General features: G+C 44.3%; 2 protein-coding genes across 3 annotated transcripts in view; one reads left to right on the top strand and one right to left on the bottom strand.

Moving 5' to 3' along the window:
* The first annotated feature begins 9994 nt into the window (after positions 1-9994).
* Positions 9995-18031, top strand: PGRMC1 (progesterone receptor membrane component 1). Its single transcript, XM_002720260.5, has 3 exons — positions 9995-10725; positions 13938-14093; positions 16722-18031. Exons 1-3 carry the CDS (start codon positions 10398-10400, stop codon positions 16823-16825), a joined length of 588 nt encoding a protein of 195 aa, XP_002720306.1. The 5' UTR covers positions 9995-10397; the 3' UTR covers positions 16826-18031.
* LOC100353812 (A-kinase anchor protein 17B) overlaps positions 17131-25659 on the bottom strand; it is a 39666-nt gene continuing 31137 nt past the window's right edge. For both annotated transcript variants that reach the window (XM_051827340.2, XM_070067100.1), the window contains exon 6: positions 17131-24990. In XM_051827340.2, the coding sequence (XP_051683300.1) occupies positions 23713-24990 (1278 nt within the window). In that variant the 3' untranslated portion in view covers positions 17131-23712. The remainder of the gene's footprint in view (positions 24991-25659) is intronic.

Genomic DNA, 25659 nt, shown 5'->3' with positions numbered 1-25659 from the left:
CATTTGAATACGAGGTCCTTTACAGCAAGTTTTTTTTTTTTTTCCTTTTGTACATTTCTACCCTAACAAAAGTTTGGGGCAAAAGTTGGATGTCGAAGGAATGGGAGAAATAAAGGAGAAATCCTAAACCTTGTCCCATGTAACTCCCTAATGTGTCCTATCTATCCTTGAATTGATGTCATCACTCTCAGAACCTTGATTTAAACTCTCAGTTTCCCCTTTGGTAAGGTTTTTCATTGGTACCCCTCCTCCGACTGCAGCCTCAATGCTTCTACTGACCTTCTACTTCTAAAGAGCAAAACAACCTCAAGTAAGGTGTGGGCTCTAGAACCAGATTGCTGGATTTAAATTCCAGCACTACCTCTTACTAACTCTGTGACTTTGGGCAAATGACTTAACATCTCTGTGTATTAGTTTCCCCATGTATTAAAAGAGGATGATAATAGAACCTAACTTATGAGAGAGAAATAAGGAAATATTTGTTTATAGCATTCAGTAAGTACACAATCGTGTGCTGTTGGCCACATCACTGCTAGCTTCAGCATGGTCAGAGTACTGAGTATAAGGAGGAAGTAGAAAGGTAAAGCTGAATAGGAGACTGAAGCAGACCCTGGAAAGTTGGGTTCCCTGAGCAATGGCTCTATGATAGAGGTTACCGTGTAGGAGGCTTCCTGGTGACTGCTCTTGGGGTCTACACCTGAAGGATCAGGCCAAGGAAGAAGATGCAGTTCATCAATGCACAGGGGGCTTTGAGCTTGGGTTGGCACCTCAGAGTTGTCCTCAGATGGGGGGGAACGGGAGACAGGCCCGTATAGCCTTGCACTAACCATTATTTGCAGGCTACACTGAGAAGGAGGTGTGACTTTGGGCATAGAAGCTCTCTTCAGCCCATCGCAGTCTCTGGAGGAGGATTCCATTGAAGGTGGTCAGTCACCAACTCTTTTTTTTTTTTTTTTGACAGGCAGAGTGGACAGTGAGAGAGAGAGAGACAGAGAGAAAGGTCTTCCTTTGCCGCTGGTTCACCCTCCAATGGCCGGCGTGGCCGGTGCGCTGAGGCCTGCGCACCGCGCTGATCCGAAGGCAGGAGCCAGATACTTCTCCTGGTCTCCCATGGGGTGCAGGGCCCAAGCACTTGGGCCATCCTCCACTGCACTCCCTGGCCACAGCAGAGAGCTGGCCTGGAAGAGGCGCCCCGACCGGGACTAGAACCCGGTGTGCCGGCACCGCAAGGCAGAGGATTAGCCTAGTGAGCCGCGGCGCCGGCCAGTCACCAACTCTTTTCAGCAGTTGGGGCACAGGAGGCATGAGGTGAAATCTGGGTGGCACACCACAGTTGAGTCAACCATGCTAAAGGCTATGGACTTGATTGTACTGACTATTCGAGTCATTAAAGGGGTTTCCTGGAACAGGACGTGCTGACACCTCCGTGCCTTTGCTCAGTTTGCTCCTTCCACCTCAGTATTTCCTACCTGACTTGGAATCACTTGCGGTGCTTGCTCACTTGTTGAAATGGAAGTCAAATAGCTCGATAGTGAACAACCAACTGGGATGCAGCCGGAGTGGCCGTATTCAAGTCCGGACATTTCTACTTAATAGCTCCATGACAGTGGACAAGTTCCTTAAGTTCTCTGTATGTTAAGTTCCCTCAGCTGTGCAATGGAGCCAAGTGCCATGCAGTGGGTTATGAAGAATGCGTGAGTTAATCCACAAAAGGGATTAACATTGTACAGCATGTGCTAAGTGCTCAGACAATGGTAGCTGTTAATAACAATGACGAATTTCAGGTTTTACTTTAGCTCAGACCCTTTGGGGTAGGCTGTAGGAGTTGACATTTTAATAAATACCCTTCTCCTGTCCAAATCATTTTAATCCTCGCTATGATTTGAGGAGATCTGGTTTCCTAGAAAATCCATGTCCATCCTTATTGGCCACCTGATGAAAATGTTCAGCACTCAGTTCAAATGTCATTTCCTGCAAGAAACCTTGGTAGACCAGCCTCACCACCCACCATGCTATGTCCACCTCCCCCTAGCATGCGTAGTCATGACTGCAGCAGCAGTAACCTTTTGACTGTCTCCGCTTGCTAGATGTGGAGCTCTTTCCTTGAAGGGCAGACTTTGCACCCCCCAGCTCCACAGCTGCAGCTCAGCAGAGGCTAGTTGAGTGGATAGAGACAGGCAGGCTCTTTAAAAATCTCAGCACTAAGCGAATCTACTTTAGCCTCTGAAGTTGAAACTGTGGGTCCATACACTGTCACCTATGACATAGCTAGTGAATGTGGGATTTTGTTTTCTAGCCCTTAAAATTTTATTTATTGCTTTTTATAATATTGAGGGTGATTTATGCTCACTGTGTAAAGAAGGCAAACATTTACCCATCATCTCACAGTACAGAAATTACTATTATTACCTCTTCAGTGTGTTTCTTTCATATATTTTTCTATGCATGTGTCTTTAACATAACAGGTTTCCATATTCAAATTAATTCAATTCTACAAATATTTATTGAGCACTTAACATAGGCCAGGCACTATTCTAAGAACAGGGGTTGTTGTGGCCGTCGCTGTGGTGTAGCAGGTAAAGCCACCGCCTGCAGTGCTGGCATCCCATATGGGTGCCAGTTTGAGTCCTGGCTGCTCCACTTCTGATCCAGTCTCTGCTATGGCCTGGGAAAGCAGTAGAAGATGGTCCAAGTCCTTGGGCCACTGCACCCATGTGGGAGACCCGGAAGAAGCTCCTGGCTCCTGGCTCCTGGCTCCTGGCTTTGGATAGGCACAGCCCCGGCCGTTGCTGCCAACTGGGGAGTGAACCAGCGGATGGAAGACCTCTTTCTCTCTCTGCCTCTCCTTCTCTCTCTATGTAACTCTGACTTTCAAAGAAATAAATAAATCTTAAAAAAAAAAAAAAAGAACAGGGGTTACAACAGTGAAGAAAATAGATGAAAGATCTCTGGCCTGTGTAGCTTATATTCAAAATGGAGGAGAGAAAAAGTGAGAAATGATATTGTATGTTGGGAAACAGTAAATACAACAGGGAAGAAAGCAGAGAAAGAGGATGGGGCATGGGGGAGGGGTGTTTGGAGATTTGAAAGTGGTGAGGAAATGCTATCAAAGGATATCTGGGGAAGAGAATTCTCGCAAGTACGGAGGCCTTGAACTGGAAATGTGCCCGTTGTTCAAGGGCCAGCAAGAGGCCACAGTAGTCCGGGCAGAGTGACCAGGGGAGGAGGAGGTAAGCACACTCCTGGACATTTAAAGATCAGGTGAGTGGGGAAAAGCAGATCCTATAGGGCTTTGGAGGGTGCTGCAAGGACTTCTTCCACTCTGAGTGAGATGAATAGGTGTCTTTAGATATTCCCGTGGTTTCTGGCTTTTCTGCTATCATATGTCGTGCTTTGTAATCTTTCTGCACAAATCTCTGTTTGCATCTCGGAACATTTTTTCCCTAGGGAAAAAAAAATCCTGGAAGTGAAACTTCTTGCTCATAGACTAGGAATAATCTGAGGCTTTTATGCATATTGCCAACGGGCTTTCCAGGAAGCCTGTACTCACGGGGCAGGCACTGTGGTGTAGCAGATAAAGCTGACGCCTACAGTGCTGGCATCTCATAAGGACACTGGTTCAGGTCCTGGCTGCTCTACTTCCGATCCAGCTCCCTGCTATGGCCTGGGAAGGCAATAGAAGATGGCCCAAGTCTTTGGGCTCCTGCACCCGCGAAGGGAAACCGGGAGGGGAGGCTCCTGGCTCCTGGCTTCAGATTTGCGCAGCTGCGTCCATTGCAGCCATCTGGGTAGTGGACCAGAGGATGGAAGACCTCTCTCTCTCTCTCTCTGTAACCCTGCCTTTCAAATAAATAAATAAATATTAAAAAATAAAGCCTGTACTCACTAAAACAATATAATTTAGTTCAACCAAATATTTGCTGAGTGTCTGCTATGTACTACACATGGTCTAGGGACTTGAAATACAACAGTGAACAAAATGAATCTTAAAATTTCACTCTTGTAGCTATTTCCTGCACATTTTCAAGCTAATCAGCCGATTGTCTTATTTCTTTAAAAGCTCTTGAAAACCTTTGAAAATAATATAAAGGATGAAGGAAGTTTGGAAACAACTTTTAAAAGACTTGACACATATCTTGGGAAAGAAGTAGTCCTCAGGTGAGGGATATAGGCCTTAAGAATTCAGCTGAAGCCAAAAAGCACATATAATAGAGCTGTTGAATTCTGAGGAGGGAGAACTCTTACTTATTTCCAAGTAACTTGAGAACTGGCACCTTGAATGTGCCCTTCCCACCCAGCATTGATTCTGACATGAGAGTGATGGGAACTTTTCTTCAATCATCTCAACATCCCAGTATTACCTAATAGCTCATGTTGTTTAACATCAAAGCTGGTTTGAAAGCATCTGTATTTTCAAACTGTATCACTTCTTGAGGTTTTCAGTTGTACAAACTTTTTTTTAAAGATTTATTTATTTATTTGAAAGTCAGAGTTACACAGATAGAGGAGAGGCAGAGAGAGAGAGGTCATCCATCCGATGGTTCACCCTTCAATTGGCCGCAACGGCCGGAGCCGTGCCTATCCAAAGCCAGGAGCCAGGAGCTTCTTCCAGGTCTCCCATGCGGGTGCAGGTGCACAAGGACTTGGGCTGTCTTCCACTGATTTCCCAGGGCATAGCAGATAGATGGATTGGAAGAGGAGCAGCCAGGACTAGAACTGGCACCCATATGGGATGCCGGCGCTTCAGGCCAGGGCATTAACCCACTGCGATACAGCACTGGCCCCCGAACTTTTTTTTTTTTAAGATTATTTATTTGCGAGGCAGAGTTACAGACAGACGGAAGGAGAGACAGAGAGAAAAGTCTTCCATCCACAGGTTCACTTCCCAAATGGCCGCAACGGCCTGGAGCCAAGAGCTTCTTCTGGGTCTCCCACGTGGGTACAGGGGCCCAAGCACTTGTGCCATCTTCTATTGCTTTCCCAGGCCATTAGCAGAGAGCTGGACTGGAAGAGGAGTAGCAGGAATACGAACCAGCACCCATATGGGATGACAGTGCTGCAGGCAGAGCCTTAGCCTACTGCGTATAGCGCTGGCCCCATTTGTACAAGCTTTCTACCACCCATGTAAAGCAGGACTTCCTTTAAGCCACTACTTGTCTAAGGCTACACAGAGCTGTAGCAGCTAGAACACTAGATTGTCATAGATAAGACTCATGAGTTCCCCCTCAGCCTTCCATAAAACAATTCCCCCATTTTTAATAGTGGTTATCTTGGAAGAAAGAGAATTGTGAGGATAGGACCAAGTGTTGGGGGCCCAGTGGAATATGCTGCCGCTTGGAACGCCCGCATTCCATATCAGTGCCTAGGATCAAATCACTCCTCCACTTTGGAGCCAGACTCCTGCTAACCTGCACCTTGGGACTCAGTAGGTGGCCCAAGTACTTGCATCCCTGCCACCCATATGGTACACGCAGATGAAACTCTTGGCTCTTGGCTTCATCTTGGTCCAGACCTGGTATTTCCAGCATCCGGGGAGTGAACCAGTAAATGGAAAACAGATTCTCTCTCTCTCTCCCCCCGCCCCCGCCTTTCAAATAAACAAATCATAGGAAAAGAGTAAGAAGAGAAGCTTTATCTTACATATCATTCCATAGTGTACAATCTCTAAACTTAAACAAATGCAAATACAACTTTTTTAAAATTACAAATATGTTTTTTTAAATTCCAGCATGGGTTATCTGGGTAGGGAGCTGATGGCTTGTTTTCACTTTATTGTATTTTTTATTATGTGTCTCTCTTTATTAGAAAACAACAACAACAACAACACTGGGGCGGGTGCTGTGGTGTACTGGGCTAAGCCTCTGCCTCCAGTGCCGGCATCCCATATGGGCACCGGTTCATGTCCCAGATGTTCCACTTCCGATCCAGCTCTCTGTTATGTCCTGGGAAAACAGTGGAAGTTGGCTCAAGTCCTTAGGTCCCTGCACCCACGTGGGAGACCCGGAAGAAGCCCCTGGCTCCAGTCTTCAGATCAGCCCAGCTCTGGCTGTTGCAGCCATTTGAGGAGCGAATCAGCAGATGGAAGACCGCCTCCCCCCCCAACCCCCCCCACCCGGCTTCTGCCTCTCTGTAACTCTACCTTTCAAATAAATAATCTTTAAAAAAAAAAACCTGATAAATCTTTCATTGTTTGTGCAAGTTTTGTAAAACAAAATGTGTGTGTGCTGCCTATGCCTGAAAGAATATAAAGCAAATTGCTAATTATGGGCCCAATTTAAAAACTGGGGGAGCCAGCATTGTGCGGTTGCTGTTTAAGCCTATATAAGTGCTGGTTTGAGTCCCGGCTGCTCCTCTTCCAACCCAGCTCCCTGCTAATGGCCTGGTAAAGCAGCAGAGGATGGTTCAAGTGCTTGGGCCCCTGCACTCACATGAGAGACCTGGATGAAGCTCCTGGATTCTGGCTTTGGCCTGGATGAACCCCAGGTGTAATGGACATTTGGGGAGTGACCCAGCAAATGAAAGATACAAACACATACACACACATATATCCTCTGTGTCTCTTCCTCTCTCTCTGTCACTCCACCTTTCAAATTAAATAAATAAATCTTTTTTTTTAAATTTGAAAGGCAGAGCCATGGAGAATCAGAGGCAGAAAGAGAGAGAGAGGTCTTCCATCCGCTGGTCCACTCCCCAGATAGCTGCAATGGCTGGAGCTGTGCTGATCCGAAGCCAGGAGCCCAGAGCCTCCTCCAGGTCTCCCATGTGTATGCAAGGGCCCAAGGACCTGGGCCATCCTCCACTGCCCTCCCAGGCCACAACAGAGAGCCAGACTGGAAGTGGAGCAGCCGGGACTGGAACTGTCAGACATATGGGATGTCAGCACTGCAGGCAGCGGCCTCACCCACTATGCCACAGCGGTGGCTCACTAAATAAATCTTTTTAAAAAATGATTGTTTGGGGCCAGTGTTGTGGTGTAGGACATTGGGCTGCTCCCTGCAGTGCCAGCATCCCATATGGACATTGGTTCAAGTCCTGGCTATTCCACTTCTGATGCAGTTCTCTGCTAATGGCCTGGGAAAAGTGGCAGAAGATGGCCCTATGCTTAAGCCCCTGCTCCCACATGGGAGACCCGGATGGAGTTCCAGGCTCCTGGCTTGAGACAGACCCAGCCCTGGCCTTTGCAGCCATTTGGGGGAGTGAACCAGTGAATGGAAGACCTCTCTCTATATATCTCCCTCTCTCTGCATCTCTGCTTTTCAAATAAAAGAAATCTCTAAAAAATTGTTTGGGGTGCTAGTAAAGGGAGAAATTAATTTCATTTTCTCACTTTATGCATTTATATATTGTGTGAATTTGCTGTAATGAACATGTATTATCATTCTACTATTTTCAAAAAAGAAATAATACTCTATCTTTTTTCCTGAGGCTAAAAATGCCTTTTGTCCATTGTGGAAATTGTAGAAAAGTGTAAGGAAGAAACTAACAATCACAAAGGTTAACATTTTAGCATGTTTCCTTTCATGCATTTTTTTTGGCCATAGTTGAATTCATACTGTATAAAGTTTTGTATCCTGTTTTTCTCTGTTCAGATTAAAACATAAGCATTTTCCCGTGTTATGATAATATTTGTATAACCATTTTATACAATTCCAGTTGATGAATTAGCCATTTTATTTGAAGTTGGACATTTAGGTTGTTTCCAGTTTTCTTATATTAAAAACGGTCTTCTGATGAGCATCTTAGTAATGAAATCTTTGTTCGCATTTCTAGGTCTTTCCTTATGATAAATTCCTAGAAGTGGAATTAGTGAGTCAAGAAGTAGATTCCTGGAGCTAGTGTTGGGACAGTGGGTAACACACTGACTGGGACTCCTGCATCCCATAGTGGAGCGCCTGGGTTCCAGTCCCATCTCTGCTCCTGATTCCAGCTTCCTGCTAATGCCCACCCTTAAAGGCAGCAGGTGAGGCCTCAGGCACTTGGGTTCCTGTCACGTATGTGGGAGACCTGAATTGTGTTCTGGGCCCCCAGTTTCAGCCTGGCCCAGCCATGATTGTTGTGGGCATTTGGGAAGTGAACCAGTGGATGGTAGAAATTTCTCTCTCCCTCTCTCTGTCTTTCAAATAAATAAAATTAAAATTGTCATAAGAAAAGATTCCTCTAAAACAAGTAGATTTTTTAGATGTGGGATGAACAGATAGAAGAGATTTGTATGAATAACAAGAGGTTATGCCAGTTTCTAGTCCTCCCAACAGTATATGAGAACATTACCACACTGGTGTCCTAATGTTTTCCTCTTTAGTACTAGTGAGATCAAACATTTTTCATATGCTTATTCACCATTGGTATCCCGTCTTTTATACACTTTTAGTTCATTTACCAAGTAGAATCTTGCAGATTTTCTTATCAATTTGAATGATCTCTTAAAGGATATTAACCCTTTGTCTTATTAGTTGCAAATGAAAATATTTTTCATAATCAGTTTTTAAAAATGTCTTGATCATACTTAAAAAAAAAAAAAGGTTCATTAGCCGGCGCCGCAGCTCAATAGGCTAATCCTCCGCCTGCAGCGCCGGCACCCCAGATTCCAGTCCCGGTTGGGGCGCCGGTTCTGTCCCGGTTGCTCCTCTTCCAGTCCAGCTCTCTGCTGTGGCCCGGGAGGGCAGTGGAGGATGGCCCAAGTACTTGGGCCCTGCACCTGCATGGGAGACCAGGAGGAAGCACCTGGCTCCTGGCTTCGGATCGGCACAGCACGCTGGCTGTAGCAGCCATTTGGGGGGTGAACCAACAGAAAGGAAGACCTTTCTCTCTGTCTCTCTCTCTCACTAACTCTGCCTGTCAAAAAAAAAAAGGCTCATTAGACTCCAACTACAGTTTTCAGCCTGTTTCCCCATGATTAGATTGAAGAGGTTTGACAAAACATCTACAGAGGCCATTTCAGCTTATCTAAATTTAGCTCTGGAAAAAAAAATCTGTGTGGGCCTGATACAAAGATTGTTTGGCTCATTACACTTTAAAATCATTTGAGGAGATGGGGGTGGGGTGGGGAGGGCGGGGATGCAAGCAGTTTTTGCCAGAAATTTTTAGAATTCTGCGGTAGGAAGCTAATTCTCTAGTCAAATCTCTTGCATGTTGGGAGGGGGAGTAAACTACGTGCACGTGAACAGAACCCTTGACGGAAAAGTACTGCTCTGGGCTGCAGATGTGTGCGTGGCTTGATTTTAATTCTTTTTCTCCCCTCTCCCTATCCTTTCTTCCGCTCCCCTCCCCCGGCCACAAAAAGGGGCGGGGGGGGGGCAGCTAGATTAGGACTCTGAAGGGCAGTGACATTGAGGCCCCCTCCAGTGCAGTTTGAGCAGTAAAGCCCTGAATGAGCTACCGAGGAAAGGAAGGGGCCTAGAAACTCAGGATCCTTCCAAGCTGCCGCCTTCGTCTGGATTTCAGCTCAGGGTATTGAGATGGCCAGGGTAGCTAGACAGACTTTGAATCTAAGAGTGCTGCCAAAGAAATTTGGGATATTACTCGGGGTGGGGGGGAGCGGCGACAAAAGCGCAACAAGAGAACGTTGTTGGCTGCCTTAGTGACTAAGCAAATCAGTGATTGCAAAAGAGTTTATTTTCTGAGAACAAACGCAAAGTAAATCCAGTGATCCGAGCCATTTGCCCAGATATTGGGAGAGTTGTCAAGACAGGCCTGTGCACTGACTTAATCCCGTGGGTGTCAGAGCTCCCTGGAAAGTGAATGGAGTGCCCATGGTGGAAAAAGGAGTTCAAGGAATGAGTTTCCTGTTTCTTTGGATAGTTTCTTTCTCTTGGGGGATGGCCGGAGGAAAATTGAGGGACTGCGAAACCGGAGGAAGAGGAGCCGCCTGAAGCAAGAGAAAAGGGAGCTTTGTGTAGCGCGCACCGGGTAGAGGAGGGGTCCTCAGACAGAGCCCCCCGCCCCCCCCCGCCCCCCCCCGCGCAACGTCAAGGCTCTCCCAGCTTGTCGGTCTGCCAGGAGCAACGCTGGGGGCCAAGGAAGGCGGCGCGCTGTGTCGCGATGAGTTAGACCACGGCGTAAGGACGGCGTGACGCCGGCGGGGGGAGCTCGGTGGGCAGAACTGAGTTGGAGGGAGCTCCGATCCACAGGCACCGAGGAAGGAGCAGGCTGGGGGAAGGGAATCAAGACCCAGAGGCTGAGTGTGTTTGGGGAGGGGCGGGGGTGAGCCGAGCTGGGCCAGACTGAACAGGGCAGGGAGGCGGGTCGGGGAGGCTCCGCCCCGACTGGCTCCGCCCCCTTTCCTGGTTCTAGTCCTCATCCGCCACTGAACCCCGCGCGCCACTAGCTCGCAGAGAGGGAGGGAAGTCAGCGAGTTCCGGAGCCCTGCCTAACCGGGCCCAACCTTTGCTCCAGAGATCATGGCTGCCGAGGATGTGGTAGCGACGGGCGCCGACCTGAGCGAGCTGGAGGGCGGCGGGCTGCTGCACGAGATTTTCACGTCGCCGCTCAACCTGCTGCTGCTTGGCCTCTGCATCTTCCTGCTCTATAAGATCGTGCGCGGGGACCAGCCCGGGGCCAGCAGCGACAGCGACGACGAAGAGCCGCCCCCGCTGCCCCGCCTCAAACGGCGCGACTTCACCCCTGCCGAGCTGCGGCGTTTCGACGGCGTCCAGGACCCGCGCATACTCATGGCCATCAACGGCAAGGTGTTCGACGTGACCAAGGGCCGCAAGTTCTATGGACCCGGTACGGCGGCCGGCGGGGGCGGCGCGGAGACAAAAGAAGAGGGCCCCGGCAAAGGGCTGGGCTCGGGAGAAGCGAGGAGGGAGCGGGGCACCCCCGAGGGGGAAAGTAATGGCGGCGAGCCAAGGAGGGCGGGCGGGCTGAGAGCCGGGCGGTGGTGGCGGGGCGGCTCCTCACGCGGGCAGGGGACCAGAGGCGCTCTCGAGGGGCTGCGGGCCAGTGAAGGGACGCAGATCCGGGCCGATGCTGCTAGCGATAGGGATGGAAGAAAACGGCTGTGGCGCCTAACCTGGAGGGTGGAACCGCGACGCTTGGAGGGAGGGGGGCACATCAGAGCGCAAGGGCCTGGGGTAGGGGATGGTTTCGAGGGCAGCAGGTTTGGGGGATCTTGGAAGGACGGGTTGGTGTCAGGTCCGAGAAAGGAAATGAGATCGTCTAGAAAGCGGCCAGGAGAGAGATCCAGACTTGGAGTAGTCCCGAAAGCCAATGACGCCCGGAGTAGCCACGGAGGAATGTAAGGGTGTGGGAGAAAGCAGAGACGGGATTAGCAGCAGGTAGAAGCATTGTGCGTAGTGAGGAGTGATGTGTGTGTGTGTGTGTGTGCACGCGCGGTGTGCGCGTGTCTGTGTGCTATGTGTGGTGGGGGGAGGAGTGTGCGCGCGCGTTTGGAATGTGGCATGTGTGAGGTATGAGTCGGGCATGGGTTTGGTATGTGTGTGCGCGCGTGCTGTGTGTGGCAGACCGAGGAAAGCCTGTGTGGTGAACACGGGAGGCTTGAGAAGGGGGCTGGGTGCGGTGGACAATGGTAACGTGGCAAACCGGGAAGGTAACACGGTATTTAGTCTACAGCAAGAGAGAAAGGACTAGAAGTCCCCAAAAATTAAAAATGGAGGGAGAGTGATATGGGAGGATCCTGAGAAACAAAAGGGGTATGCTGTGAAGGCTGCTGGATGGGAGGATTTGGGGAAAAATAAGATTCCTTAGAAACAAGGTTTTCCCAAACCTGTCTGCCCAACAGAATCACCTGATGCATCTGAGGAAAAAAAAATAGATTCCCCGCTCCCCCCCCCCCCCCCCACCAACCACAGATGAGTCCCTAAGGGAGATCCAGGAATCTGCATTTTGGCACACACACACACACACCCCACCCCCCCAGTGAATCTGAGAAACAGCCAGCTTTGGAAAGTCTTGTTTTCTAGAATACTTGGAAAGGAAATGGGCATTCCTCTAAACATAGGGAGATCTAGGGGTGTGGTCTGGGAGGGAGAAGTAAATGGGTCATACCCACAACTTCTTTTACACCCCAACTAATCAAAATCAAATGTGTTAAGGCCCTTAATCTCACTTAGTTCTTTTAACTTGCCTACTTTCTGTAGGCCTGTAACTATCAAGATAATTTGAAAACCACATTACTCACCACTTAAAATAGGGCCTATCAATAAACATAAACATGTGCAAACATGTGCGTGGAGCATCATCATACGATTATATTTTGCAGAGTCATTGAGGGGAATGTGGGCCTGTGCAGGGAACCTAAAACTGGGAGTCTGGCGACATGCATTGTAGTCGTGACCAGGTCACTGGCCAGCTGTGTGATCTGGTGCAAAGCATTGTTCTCTCTGGGCCTTTGTTTTCCCTTTGAGAAATTACAGGAATGGCCCTGTTGTGAGATCTTTAATTCTCTACCCTGCATTGTCATTGAGCCAGTTCATGAATATATGGCAGCATTATGGTGGAAATGCTACTTAATGGTATAAAAAATCCCTAAAAGTTGTCCCTTCTAGTGCTTTTTGCTCTCTGTAAGGCACTCTTGTAAGCCCTGGGAGTATAGCAGTAAGCAAAGTGTTTACATTCTAGTGAATAATACGTATTCTCCAAAGACTTTGAATGCTTTCCCTACATCTTCACTCAGTGCTGTGAGGTTCGCTTCCGCTCTACCAATCCAGTGACCATACTTTCTGAATTGGTGAGGCTCAAGCCAGTGCATTGTGCCCATTACCAACCATTGGTGCTACAATTGCTGCTACCATTTCTACCACACAGGTACATTTCCAAAAGATCCGTAAAGCTTTTTTTTAACCTTCTTTAGTGAAATGGTGGCATGTAATTAATTATGAATAAAAGCAACCATTTTTCTTTGGGTTTTTAATTGCATCTAAAAGTTGATCATAAAATTCATCTGATTTGCAAAAAGAAAAAAAAATCATGGAAGACTGAAGTTTCAGATGGCCAGGCTGTATTGAAACCTGATTCACTGATACTTGGCCTAGTGGTTACCTATCAACTTTATAAATGTTGTGGTTGCTATTCAATCTACCTTTTGGGAAACAACATGCTGTTTAAAGTGCACTGGATTCTTTTCATTTACTTAGGCAATATTTAAATAAGTCCAAACATCCACTTTTAAGTACCTTCAGGTTTGGCGAAATGTCATTTTATAATAACATTCTGAATTTTACAGAGTGATTTTAAGGTATTGGTTAAGTTTTTTTTTCCATGAACATTTTAGTTTTTTCACAGTCTTCTCTTCAAGCCGGTCCAAAATGATAAGATGAAACTGATCTCTCCTGTTCCAGCTCTGATTTATTGACAGTGAAGGTTATGTAACATGCAGATAGATTTTTTTGAACCACTGATTCTGATAACACGTGAACTGATTTCTGCAGATGTCATGAGTTAATGTTCAATCGGTTTCACAGCCGCAGATCTCTTTAAGATACCTTCGACTAGTTAAAACATTTCAGAAAACATTTATAAGGACATGTTTTCATTTATACATTAGTGGTTGCTATCTCAAGAAACCATAACTCTCACTGATGTAGCCCAAGTGCCCAGAACAGAGCAAGGCGTCAGGTTCAATGTCCTGAGGTTAAATACTAACCCATGAACTCAGTATTAGCTCGGGTTATTCTCTATCACTACCACTACCCCACTACCACCTCGGGAGATAACCATTTATGACTTTTTAATTAGCTATTTGGAAATCACAGGAGACTGATGAAAATATGTGGCATTTTGATTTGGTTCTTTAAAAGTTGAATGACAACAGGTCTCTCAGTGTTCCCTCCATAATTATCAAAGTATCAATAATCACTAATGGTTTCAGAATGGAATTTGATATTCAAAAAGAGGGCCTTTTATGTTGATAGGTAAGGAAACTGTTTTCTGTACTACCTAATAAAGAATTGGTCTTCGGTTGTGTTTTCTTTTGAAAGAGGGACCATACGGGGTCTTCGCTGGAAGAGACGCCTCCAGGGGCCTTGCCACGTTTTGCCTGGATAAGGAAGCCCTGAAGGATGAGTATGATGACCTCTCTGACCTCACTCCTGCCCAGCGGGAGACCCTGAGTGACTGGGACTCTCAGTTCACTTGTAAGCATTTTTAAAATTGTGCACAGATCAAATTTCTACCAGTAATGGGGAATCGGGGCAGGACAATAGCTATTTCTAAGCAACCTGAAACTTAGGTGCATTTTGATAGGCTCCTGAATCTTGGATGGATCAAGTTCATGGCTTGGAGTAATTGCAGAAGTGCTGAGTCACTTGCTATGATTGTATACCAATTTTCAGTTAGTTCTCTGGAAATCTGGCTTCTGGGTTTGGACTTTTACATTTTTTTGAGAAGTTTGCAGAGATTCCACACCAGGATTTGGTGTTGGATGTATAGGGAAAGGGACAGTGACCCTCTTGGCTATAGAAAGGGGGATTTTTTCATAAGCCCTCTCTGTAGAGCCTGCCGTTTAAAAGCAACCCACATAGCTGTTGAAGAATAGGAGATTTGTGTTCTGCAAAACAGCTTCTCTTTGAATCTAATTGAGCCTAACTATGGGCCTCATCTACAAATGATGCTTATAATCTGCCCAGCAACAATGGTGTCTGCATTTTTAGAAAGAAAAAACAGACACTTGTTTTGGGCTCATGTTATGGCTGAGGTCTTTGAGGGGAAGGAGGAAAGAGGGGCTAAGTTCCAACCTAAATGTTTATCACTTTAGCAATGTTTCACTGCCAAGAATTGGAACAATAACCTTTCCCAGCTTTTATGGAACAGCATATAAGAACCATGATCATTTCTCTGAGGAAGATTTTTCATCTAAAATGTGCTTTTACTATTCTATAACTAGTTAAATATTACATCCTCTTTTGGCTATATACAACCATTTTCTTTGAAACTAATACTGACCTTAGAGAGCATTCTTGGTGAATAATTAGCTAGATATAGCCCTACTTTTGAGTTTGGATCTCTAGCACACTAAGTTTAGCTTGCATGTGTAGAGGCAAGTCTTTTTACTTTGAAAATGTAATTCAGCTACCTAACATAGTCCCCATTTTTTTTGTATCCTGTGGATGCCATTGTAATGGTAGCGTCTTCTGTATGAAATCAGTGAACTGTAATTTTTAGCTTATTTTCTGGAACTTGCCTTTGTTCGTGGGAGAAAAAGTGTGCTATGTCTCTCCCTTAAACTGAGGCTAGCTCTAAATACTGTTATGACACCTCAGCTACACCCAACGCCCATGTGGATTCCCCTTAAGGCAGGTTTCCCAGGCACCACCCGGCTTTTATTTGCTTTGCACCTTCCCGAAGCACCCTAGGGACCTTTATGCTATGTTCAAATAGGGAAGTTCCAGTTGTTCCCAATGATTATTTCATACAAAAGTAGCTCTGGTTACCTGGTTAGACAGGTTGGCCACTCCTCTAATTCCTACCCATATTCATAAAGAGGAGACTTGCACATCTTAGCTTCTGCCTTTGAGACGATTAACCTTGCATTCATTTAGCTGCATTAATGTGGTGTTGGCTGACTCCATCCCCTCTCAAGCGTTTACATTGGGGTTTACACTATTCTGTTTTCTCCAACATCCCCAGTCCTCTCCCGACTCCTTTACCACTTCCTGTGGCTGCCCATAGGTTTCTAACTCATGCCAGGTAAGATTCTGTCTCCTGCTATCCTTGTATCCACTAGATTGTGATTCTTGCTCTTCACTGTCAAACTTGGAAGAAGTTGTTGTCCCTAGCCACTCCTTCATTTCCTGTCTGCCTCCTTCCTCCCTACAACATGGCTTCTTTCTCAAAAACTCTTTCTCCAAAGTTTCCAGGAATGTGCTTTTTGGAATATCAACCTCCAGCTTTGATCGCCTGTCATGTGCCCCTCTAGGGTGGCTCCCTCTGCAGAGTCCCCATTTTGGATATCCCATTGGCACTTCCTTAACTCCGGTCAAAGTGTATGGGATCCCTCTTTTCCATTCCCATAGCAGCACCCTCCTCCTGGCTGCGATTCCTTCCCATCTGGCTCGGCACACTTGCCCCCTGGTGACCCTGCTGCTCGTCTCTGTGGCTGGAATCTGCCCTGTACTCCACAGCGATAATATTGTTGCTAGAACACTGTTTTACCACGTCATTTATTTCCCCACAAACCTTCCGTGCCCTTTAGCACCTATAGGATGAGTCCAAACTCCTCATGCTGGCTTTCCAAATATTTCACAATATTTACCCACATCACTTCACCAACTTTGTCCCCTACTTCTTCCAGCTCTGCTGCTGCCCTCTTTGTTGGCTCTCTTTGTTGCTCCCCAGATGGGTGCAGCCTTATCTGTGTCCCTTTGTGCATAGTGTTTTTATTTTCTGGACATCTCCCTCCCCAAATGCTTCTACATATTTTCCCAAGTGTAGCCTCCTTCCACGAAGTGTTCTGCAACGCTTCTCAGTAACTCATAAGGAGGCCTTGCTCTTCTAGTCACTCCCAACAACACAAGCAGTCCATTCTGACACTACTGTGCATGTTCATTGCTAGACATTACTACCTGTTACACTTCTGCCTCCTGAACAAAGCAGTCACTTCTGCTGGCAAGGACTGTGCTATAAACTGCCTTTGGGTCTTTCAAGAAACTTCACACATTGCTGAGTCTGTAGGCCTGTACGGAATGTTTTCAAAGGCGTTAGGATAGTGATTTTTTTCCAAAGCATGAAGAATGACCGTTTGTGTTTTCTTCCTCTACCTCCAGTCAAGTATCACCTCGTGGGCAAACTGCTGAAGGAAGGGGAGGAGCCCACTGTGTACTCAGATGAGGACGAACCAAAGGATGAGACTGCGCGGAAAAATGATTAAGGCATTCGGTGGAAGCATATCTATTTTTGTATTTTGCAGAATCATTTGTAACATTACAGTCTGTCTTTAAAACATGGTGATTTCGATATTTAGAAAAGTTTGGAACTTGCTGTAAATTTTTTAATTAACATCGCTAGTGACACTGATGAAATTAACTTCTGTCTTAGAATGCATGGGATGTTTATGTGTCACAAATCCAGAAAGTGAACCGCAGTGCTGCAATGCAAACATTAATGGTGTTTCTCTTCTATCTGTAGTTAGTACAGGCTGAATTGTAAGACCGTTTTTCGTGAGGAACGGTTAAGGCTGGGGTTCTTCCCCAAACAGGTGAAAAATGTTTGATGTGCACTAAGAACAAAGGATCAGTGTTTAGTCATGATGTCTCTAAAGATAGAAAATCCCTCTGTTCTCAATTGACTTAACTGCATGATTTCTGTTTTATCTACCTCTAAAGCGAATCTGCAGTGTTCCAAAGGCTTTGGGATTGATTGAAAAGAGCTGTCCATAACAAAATGAAATCTCACAGCTGGGCTCAGTTGGAAAAAAACATATATGCTGTGCTTTGGACTGCATTGTGGTCTCTGCCCTCACGTGGACCCACAGACGCTCTCACAAGCACAGTAATCTGCAGTTCGGATTACAACAGGATCTGAACATTTAAAAGAAAGCTTTGGAAAAAAAACCTAAGCTGGCTTGCCTATAAAACCTAAATATATGAAGACGATTATGGGACTATAGTCCCAATCCTTGTGTTCACGGTGGAGCCATGATTATTTGGTTTTTCAACACAATTTGACCTGAAAGAAGGGCATACTGAATGGGAGCAGGTATTTGTCCTAAGAGCCTCCATGCACACCTCTGAAAAATGAGGAAACAGTACATGTCACTAGCCAAGTGGTCCTTAAAGTGTATTCATAAGGTGACAGTCATTATGTTGTTCCAAAAGTGTAGTCGCTGCGAAAGTAGTAGTCAGGTGTGTCTAGGCCTGTGATATCCCGCCTTTGGTTAACACTAAACTTAGCTTAAGTAGACTCTACAGTTGTATGAATTTGTAAAATTGTACTATGAACAACTAGTGAGGTTTCAGACTTCTGTAATTGTAGTTAAATAGTCATTGTATTTTCTTGTGACCTGTGTTTAATGGTTTTACCTCAAATCAAAACAAGATGAAGTGCTTTGTTCAGTTAATAAAATGATTTTACTCAATATAGTATGGTGGCTTAGTTTTTTTAGAACTTATTATAAGGAACCAAATGCAATCATTTTACTTTAGCTCAAAATCCAGAATTTCATTTTTTCAAAAAAAAATTTATTTATTATTTGAAAGGCAGAGTGACAGAGGAGGAGGGAGAGAAAGAGCACGCACTTCTATCCATTGGTTTCCAGATGGCCACAGCAGCCAAGGCTGGGCCAGGCCAGGCTGAAGCCAGAGGCCTGGAAATCCATCTGGGTCTCACATTTTTGGATGGCAGGAGCCCGAGCACTTGGGCCATCATCCACTGCCTTTCCAGGCACATTAGTAGAGAACTGGATTGGAATTGGAGCAGCTGGGATACAAACTGGTGCCCATATGAGATGCCTGTGTTGTGGGCAGCGGCTTAACCCACTGCCCCATGACACCTGCCCCCAGAGTTTCATTTTTGAGTGCAGATTTTTTTGTATTCAATTCAAAACAAGTCTATAAAGGGGCAAAACCTCAAGCAGAGCTCACACCAAATACCACCTTGTCCTGTTAAAAATTGATGAATTGAATTGCTTTTTCTGGCTCATCAAATGCTAACTTTTACCCAGAGCTTTGTAAACTAGAAAAGGCAGACCTGAACCTTGAAGTATATAGCAAAGCTAATAAAGGATAATGTTACATTACTGAAGGCATTGTCATTGCCAAGTGCTAAGGAAGGATTTTGTTTTTGTCTAATATATTGTCTGATAAGGAAACTACCAAGAATCCTTATGGGAGCAAAGCTAATTAACTTCATGTCAGAATGATAGCAGAGTTGCATATGCAGTCAGCAATATAAACATGGACAACCTACTAGTCCATGGATATTAGTGTTTTGTCATTTTAATGTTGAAACTGGCAGTGTTTTCTTACAATAGATGTACCCCTTGACCCAAAGAAAGCTGACAGCTTTCTATTTTTTGTGCTATCAAACCATATTGCATGTATTTTTTTAAATGTGCTTTTTTTCCCCACTAGGTTTTATTCAACAAATATTCAAGTGCCTGTCTTGTTCCAGACAACCTGTTGTGCCTTATGCTTTGTGAGGAGAGTTGGGGAGAGAAGTCAGGCCACCTTTGCTGCCTGAGATCTCATTTACACCTAAAGATTGGGCCATTCCTTTTTACAAAGCTAAATAGGCTTGTCTTATGCCAAAAGGAAAACATCCAGAGCTTCATTAATGCCTCAGTCCAGTAGCTTCATCCCTTCCATTCAGAGCTGAATCAACATTGTGTTGATTACGCGTGAAGGGTTAGTACTGTAAGGCAGGACTTTGATGGAAACAATTCTCAAACCCAGTAAGCATGTAAAAAAGCCATGTTATAGAAAAAGCACCATTCAAGAAGAGGGCTTGCTTAGTAGCACAGCTGCATGTCCGGTGTAGGAGGTGTCAGGTTAGCATCTGTTGGCATCCCACCTGCTATTATCCAACTAGCTTCACAGATGTTTGGTTCTCATTACCAGTATCTTCATAAGCAGCATGCCCTATGTGTTTTTTACATGTTTTCAGTGTCTACTTCACTGTATAATGTAATATTCACCTTGCCTCAGAGGGCCAAGTTTATGCAAATTCTAGATCCAGGACAGGCATCCATACATCCCTTGCTATCAGAGCTCTTTGAACCCAACAAGGACTGGCTCAGCGCCAAAGTGCCCAGATTTTACTAGAGACAGTTTTCTGTCTTGTGTGAAAATGCAGTTAATTCTTGAATGGTCAAAGACTGACTGCCGAGACCCCTAACTTCCACACAATGCTGTAGGAGTGAGATGAAATCCCAGAGTCAGTTTTGCTACCCTTGAATAGCACTGATACAGTGCATATTGAAGGGATGATAACCTTAAACCAAAACATTAAGTTTATGTAATATGAAAATAAAACTCTGATCTCCAGTTCCATGAGCTCTGACAGGTTCAGGCCCCATCAACTAGCATCATAAAAGGAGAAGCTGTAACCTATTAAAATTAGGAAGCTATATTTCCATAGAGAAGTCTGTGGCTCTGCAATGTTCTAGCTGATACACATGGTAAATGAACAAAGACTCAATATTCACTATGACAGTATTTTTTAATATATCTGAAAATTAAGTAGGTGTTATTTTTTCTAGCAATACAAATGAGAAAAGAAAGATCAGCAACATTAGTGCAAAGCAGCATACTACAGGTAGACGTTTTCCTCCCAGAGTGAAATTATCAGCGTTTATTTAAAAATTAACATCTTAAACAGTTTTTGCAACAAACAAAAATACACATATTTGGCTCTTATTTTCAAAATTAGCAGGTTACATGGCTTTCTACCTGAGAAATTCAAATGGAACCAAAGATACATTGGCAGATATTTAGATTTCTTACAGCACTATCAGCAGCCCATACTAGGAAAAACATGAAAATACCTATTGAAAAAGGCAGTTTAAAGTTCAGGCCCTTACTTGACACAGAAAAAAAGGTTCAACAAACACTTCTGCACCACTTAAATAACAGCACAACAGAGTATGTTAATATTAAGAGAAGGTGGTTACATTATTTTCAAGTCAGTTTCATTCCTTACTAAGCCATTCAGTTGAAAAGTACAGAATAAGTTGTTCTCTTCCTCCTTTAAGGCCTACACAGAAAAAGAGGTTGACTCAGATCTAGAATGCATTACCACAAGACAGCTATAAAAGTCCAGGGTTGTTCAGAAAGAAAACATAAAACCAGGATTCTTACTCTCTTCTAGGTCCCAAGACAGGAATGAGCAAACAAATAAGACAGAAATATTATATAGAAATGACTTAGCACCAGTTAAATATTATACAAAAAATTGCACATGCTGTATTTTGCAATTTATTTTATATCTGTTTACTGAGCAGCAAATTGCTTCTATTCCTAAAAACTCTGCAAAGAAAAGTTATTAAATTACAGGGAAAAAAAGTATTTTTCAAAACAAGCGTAGTTGCTTTCCATGACAGACCCAAAACGTTCTTTTTTCAGTGGTGTAAACCATGAAAAAAGAAGGAAGGAGGTGGGTTTTCGTTGGAGGAGAACAATACCCAGTTCCCAGAAAGTTGGTCTGACAGAATACAAGCTGTTGATAGTTCCAAAGGCTCTTCTGGAAAACAGTACTTTGAATATTAGTAGTCACTGCTAGTCCTCAGAGGAGAAAAGGCACTCGCCCCATAAGCAATTTTTCAGATTTGGCAAGCCAAACCTGGCAGGGTCATTAGCTTGAAAGTGGAACTGAACAGGAGAGAGCCAACAAACTCATTCATTGGTTCTTAGCTTCATAAGAAATACAATCTGCTTTGTTACCATCATTGCTGAATTTCTGCATGTACTAACGCACCTTCATAAAAATGTGAATAGGAGAGATCAATGAAACAACTTGTGGCTCCAGGTAAATGAGATTTGGGGGCCAGCTTTGTGGTGCAGCAGGTTAAGCCACCACTTGCCATGCTGGCAATCCCATATCAAAATGCAGGTTTCAGTCCCAGCCGCTCTGCTCCTGATCCAGCTCCCCGCTAATGTGCTTGGGAAAGCAGCAGCAGATGGCCCAAGTGCCTGGCCACTGCTGCCCATGTGGGAGACCAGGATGGAGTTCCTGGCTGCTGACTTCAGCCTGGCCCAGCTCTGGCTGCTATGGCCATTTGGGGAGTGAATCAGCAGATGGAAGATTCTGTCTCTGTCTCTGTGTCTCTCTCTGTCTCTCTCTCTCCTCTTTCTGTTGCTCTGCCTTTCCAATAAATAAATGAATCCTTTTTTAGAAAATGAGGAGATTTTGTAGCCCATTCAGATGCCAGGTTGTTCAAGAGGCTGGTTATGAGTGTGCCTCGTGTCCACATTCTGGGCAACCACACTGACTGGCATCTTATGTGGCTCTACCAGCTGGCACTTGTCTACAAAATAGCATATGAAGACGGAAATGAATCATGTCATGTTGAAAATATTGCCTTCTACTGCTTCTGTGGATTAAAAATCACCTTTTGCAGTTGCAGTCTCTAATCTCATTGATGTCTTCAACAGCCAGGTCAAGTACAGATAGCTTTGGGGGGGGGGGATGGTCACCTACTGCACCTACTGCCCCTGAGGTCCTAAATCAGATGTAAGGCAGCATGAATCAGCCTAGCTTTCTACAGAACATGCATTGCACTAAGATGTAAGTCTTTAAGAATCTATAAAATATCTCAATTTAAAAATATTTAAGAAGTCCAAAACAATTCGGTATAAAGATAAATTGCTTAGGTTAAGAGTTTACAAATCTTGCACATATATAATTTTTCTGCAGCTAGAAAACTATGGGCTTTTCCTTTGACTCTTCCTAACTCCATGGCATTATTTGAGGATTGGAGGAGGCACTTGTTACTGTTGTATAAAAGTCAGTTTGGGGATATTCAGTGACTTTTTACAAACTGATGTCACCCAACCCTGAGTGAAAGGATTACATAACCTGAAATGGAAATGCCACGTCCTCTCTTCCCAAGTGCCATTATTGCTGCCCCAGGAGCTTTCATTATTTCCTTTTACAAATCCCACTGGTTATCACTTCAATCCTGTTGTTTTCATGGAAATGGAAAGACATGGAGTTCTTAAGAAAAGAAAAAATAAAAAACACCCTTGCTAATGGTCCCCTTATCTATTTAAACCTCAAAAGACAACTTGAACCCCATTTAAAATTCTTCCAAAACTTAGTCTCTAAAAGGACAACTCATTGAGTACTATGAACATTCTAGCAAGATTAATTTCCTTCAGGGGGTGCTCACAAAACTCTAATGTCATGAAGAAGTCTATTATATGTTCTAGCTGTCATCTCATATCTACACTTAATCCTAAATAAAAGGAAAATGTGTTGCTGCACATGGTGTTTCTGACCAAATAAAAGAATATGTAAAAGGATCCTCATTTATTCTCTGCTATCATCTTTGAAGATAAATGACACTAAATGATGAATTTGTGACAGCTAAAGAGCCTTAGAAGGCTATATCAAGCCCCTCTCAATATTAATCTCTCTCACGGCACCAAACTCAATTTGCAGTTAAATTGTTAAAATGTCTGTCTTTGGAGGAAGTTTTGCAAGCACATTGCTTTACCAGGCTTCCAAATCTGGATGTCTTTCCAAAGCTTGCCAACACACCTGCAGTCATTTTGATGTACACCTTCAACTTTGGCAAGAGAAACAAAGTTTTGCATTTGACCCTCCTCATGCTTTTCAATGTGATTCTCTTGCTCCAGAGTTGCTAACTACGTAAGCCATGTTTTGTTTTTCATCGTCTTCTCACAATCTGTTTATTGGTGAACCGGGTGTTCCTAATTAAAGTGGCCATTAAAATATTTGCAATAGAAAGAATTAGGGTAGCTTTTCCCTCTAAACAACTTCCACAGTCACTAATAAGTCAGTAATGAGTTCCCGCTTATTATGTCTATTATAATTATTATCAGAATTGAGCATGAATTCTTAAGAAGTCATCTGTCTTTTAGACCTTCTTGCATTCTCATTATATTCTGATTTCCAAGGAGTCTCTCTTTTGGAAAAATCTCCCAAATAGAAAATATTAGCCTTTTTTGATGATGTTATTGGCACATGGCAGGGTCTATAATTCACTTTCTGGGCAAATATACTACCCTGAACTTCCTCCTCTTTCTTGTGATGTCCTCTGATGGATCACTAGAACTGGATTCACGGTAAGAGCCTTCATCAAACAAGTATTTGGGAACTGGTTTTTCTCTTTTTGTGGCTGTTGTTCTTCTCGTTTCTAATGAAATCACTGTCACCCTCAAACCATGCGTAGCTAAGTTCATACATAGACCTTTTGTCTGGGGTCTTCAGCTTGTATTTAGAGTGCTTTGGCTCGCCATCATGTTTCCATTCTGAAGAGAAGGCCTGCTGACTTGATCTAGCTGCTTGTTCCCCCGCGTTGCTTTCATCACTGTCAAGGGGTCCTTCTTCTGGAGAACTATGATATGTGGCCACAGATTTGTCTCTTTCCTCTTGGTTTATGCTAAGGGTCTCACTGAAGCATTCGGAATCACTACTGATTTCCTCCAAGAAGTCAGTCAGCTGTAATTCTAAGTCTATTGATCTGCAGGATGAGGAAACTTGGCTCTGCCTTGCAGATTTGGAATCTTGGACTTGGTGGGCGGGTATCTTTGCTGACAGGTTGCGTTTTCCATCAACTGGGGACAGCTGATCACCAGCTTCACTGGCGGCATGGTCGCAATCAGTTTTTAACCCTTTAGCACAATCTTTGGCATACTCCACTTTTCCTCTCTTCTGTGGTTTATGCTCAGGTTCTTGAGTACATATCTTCGACCAGTCATCATCTTCTTGAACCTGTTCTCGCCCTTCCAGGTTTTGCTTTTGGTTCAAATTGATTGAATGATGCCTACGTTTTCTCAAATTGATCTGAAATCCGTTTCCCTTAGTATGGACATCCCTCTGCCATTGACATGTGCTTTCTATGTGACTTGGTTCTAGGTAGATACGGGCATATTTTGGTGTTTGATAGTAGTTTAATAGGTAGTCAATAAATTCATCTGTTTCATAGATCTTCTGTTTCCTGCTACCATCTCGCTCAAATAATCTAGAAGAATAGGATTTAGTAGAGCTGTGGTGGTCATCTTCCTCAAGAGACTGACCTTGAATCATTGTAACCTGCCAGGAATTCTGGTCAGGAAACAAATTATAATGGCATCCATCCATTAATAATTTTCCATGTCTTTCTTTTCTAGTTGAATATCTTAATGTTTGTTTCTCAAAGCTGTGGGAAGATTTATATAAGTGAGTCCTAGTTCTTTTCTTCACTTTTTGCTTGCTTTTACTGTCTGACCTGGCAACCTGATATCTTGGTATCTCTTCTTGATTTTGAAGATGCTGGGTGTCTGATTCTTCCTCCTTCAGTATTTCCAATGTGTTCCCATGATTAGCTTCAGGGCCTGTAATGTTGACCTCTTGGGAGTTAAACTGTGTGGATCCCTTAAAAGAAAAGGTTAAAAAAAAAATCACATGAAAAACTAAATAGGTTAAAATATTCCAAAGAAAACTGGGCTCTCTGACATTATTCTCAAGAGACTTCTAATACCTGGGATAGATCCAAATTAGGAATAACATTGTCCTAAAGAAATAGGAGGCACAAAATTAAACATCCAATATGAGTTGCTTATGTCAGAAAGTACCACACTTTACATGGCTTTCAAAGCATAGGGCTCTTTTTTTATTTCATCAAAACTTGTTATGCCTACTCTGGTAGGTTGATAGTAATAGGAGCTGGGGAAACAAAGAGAAAGAAAAAACACCCTCTAGTTCTCCCAGAAACTCTGGATGCAAGAAAGGGCTGAAGGGTGACATGTGTGTCTAAAAGAGACAACAGGTTCAACAAATAAATGGCCTTTCTGCTTCTTAGGTCAGCCTCTTACTATGGATTACAGGTGATGTGTCCCCGAGTTGCCTTGTCTCACCTGCCTCATTAAGAAACCAGACGTGAGGGTGGGTGTTGCAGCAGTTAGGACACCCACCTCCCATATTGGGAGCACCTGAGTTTCAGTCTAGGCTCTGCTCCCAATTCCAGCTTCCTGCTAATACACCACCTTGGAGACAGTGGTGATGGCTTAAGCCCTTGAATCTCTGCCACCCTTGTGGGAGATC

Source organism: Oryctolagus cuniculus, chromosome X (assembly GCF_964237555.1).
Source record: "Oryctolagus cuniculus chromosome X, mOryCun1.1, whole genome shotgun sequence".
In the NCBI taxonomy this organism is placed as follows: Eukaryota; Metazoa; Chordata; class Mammalia; order Lagomorpha; family Leporidae; genus Oryctolagus; species Oryctolagus cuniculus.
The sequence above is the reverse complement of the archived record's forward strand: the minus strand, read 5'-3'. Positions and strand labels throughout refer to the sequence as shown.

Coding starts and splice junctions, on each gene's coding strand:
- PGRMC1 (XM_002720260.5), top strand. CDS start 10,398: ATGGCTGCCGAGGATGTGGTAGCGACGGGCGCCGACCTGAGCGAGCTG. Junction 10,726..13,937: donor CCGCAAGTTCTATGGACCCG/GTACGGCGGCCG, acceptor TTCTTTTGAAAG/AGGGACCATACGGGGTCTTC. Junction 14,094..16,721: donor CTGGGACTCTCAGTTCACTT/GTAAGCATTTTT, acceptor CTCTACCTCCAG/TCAAGTATCACCTCGTGGGC.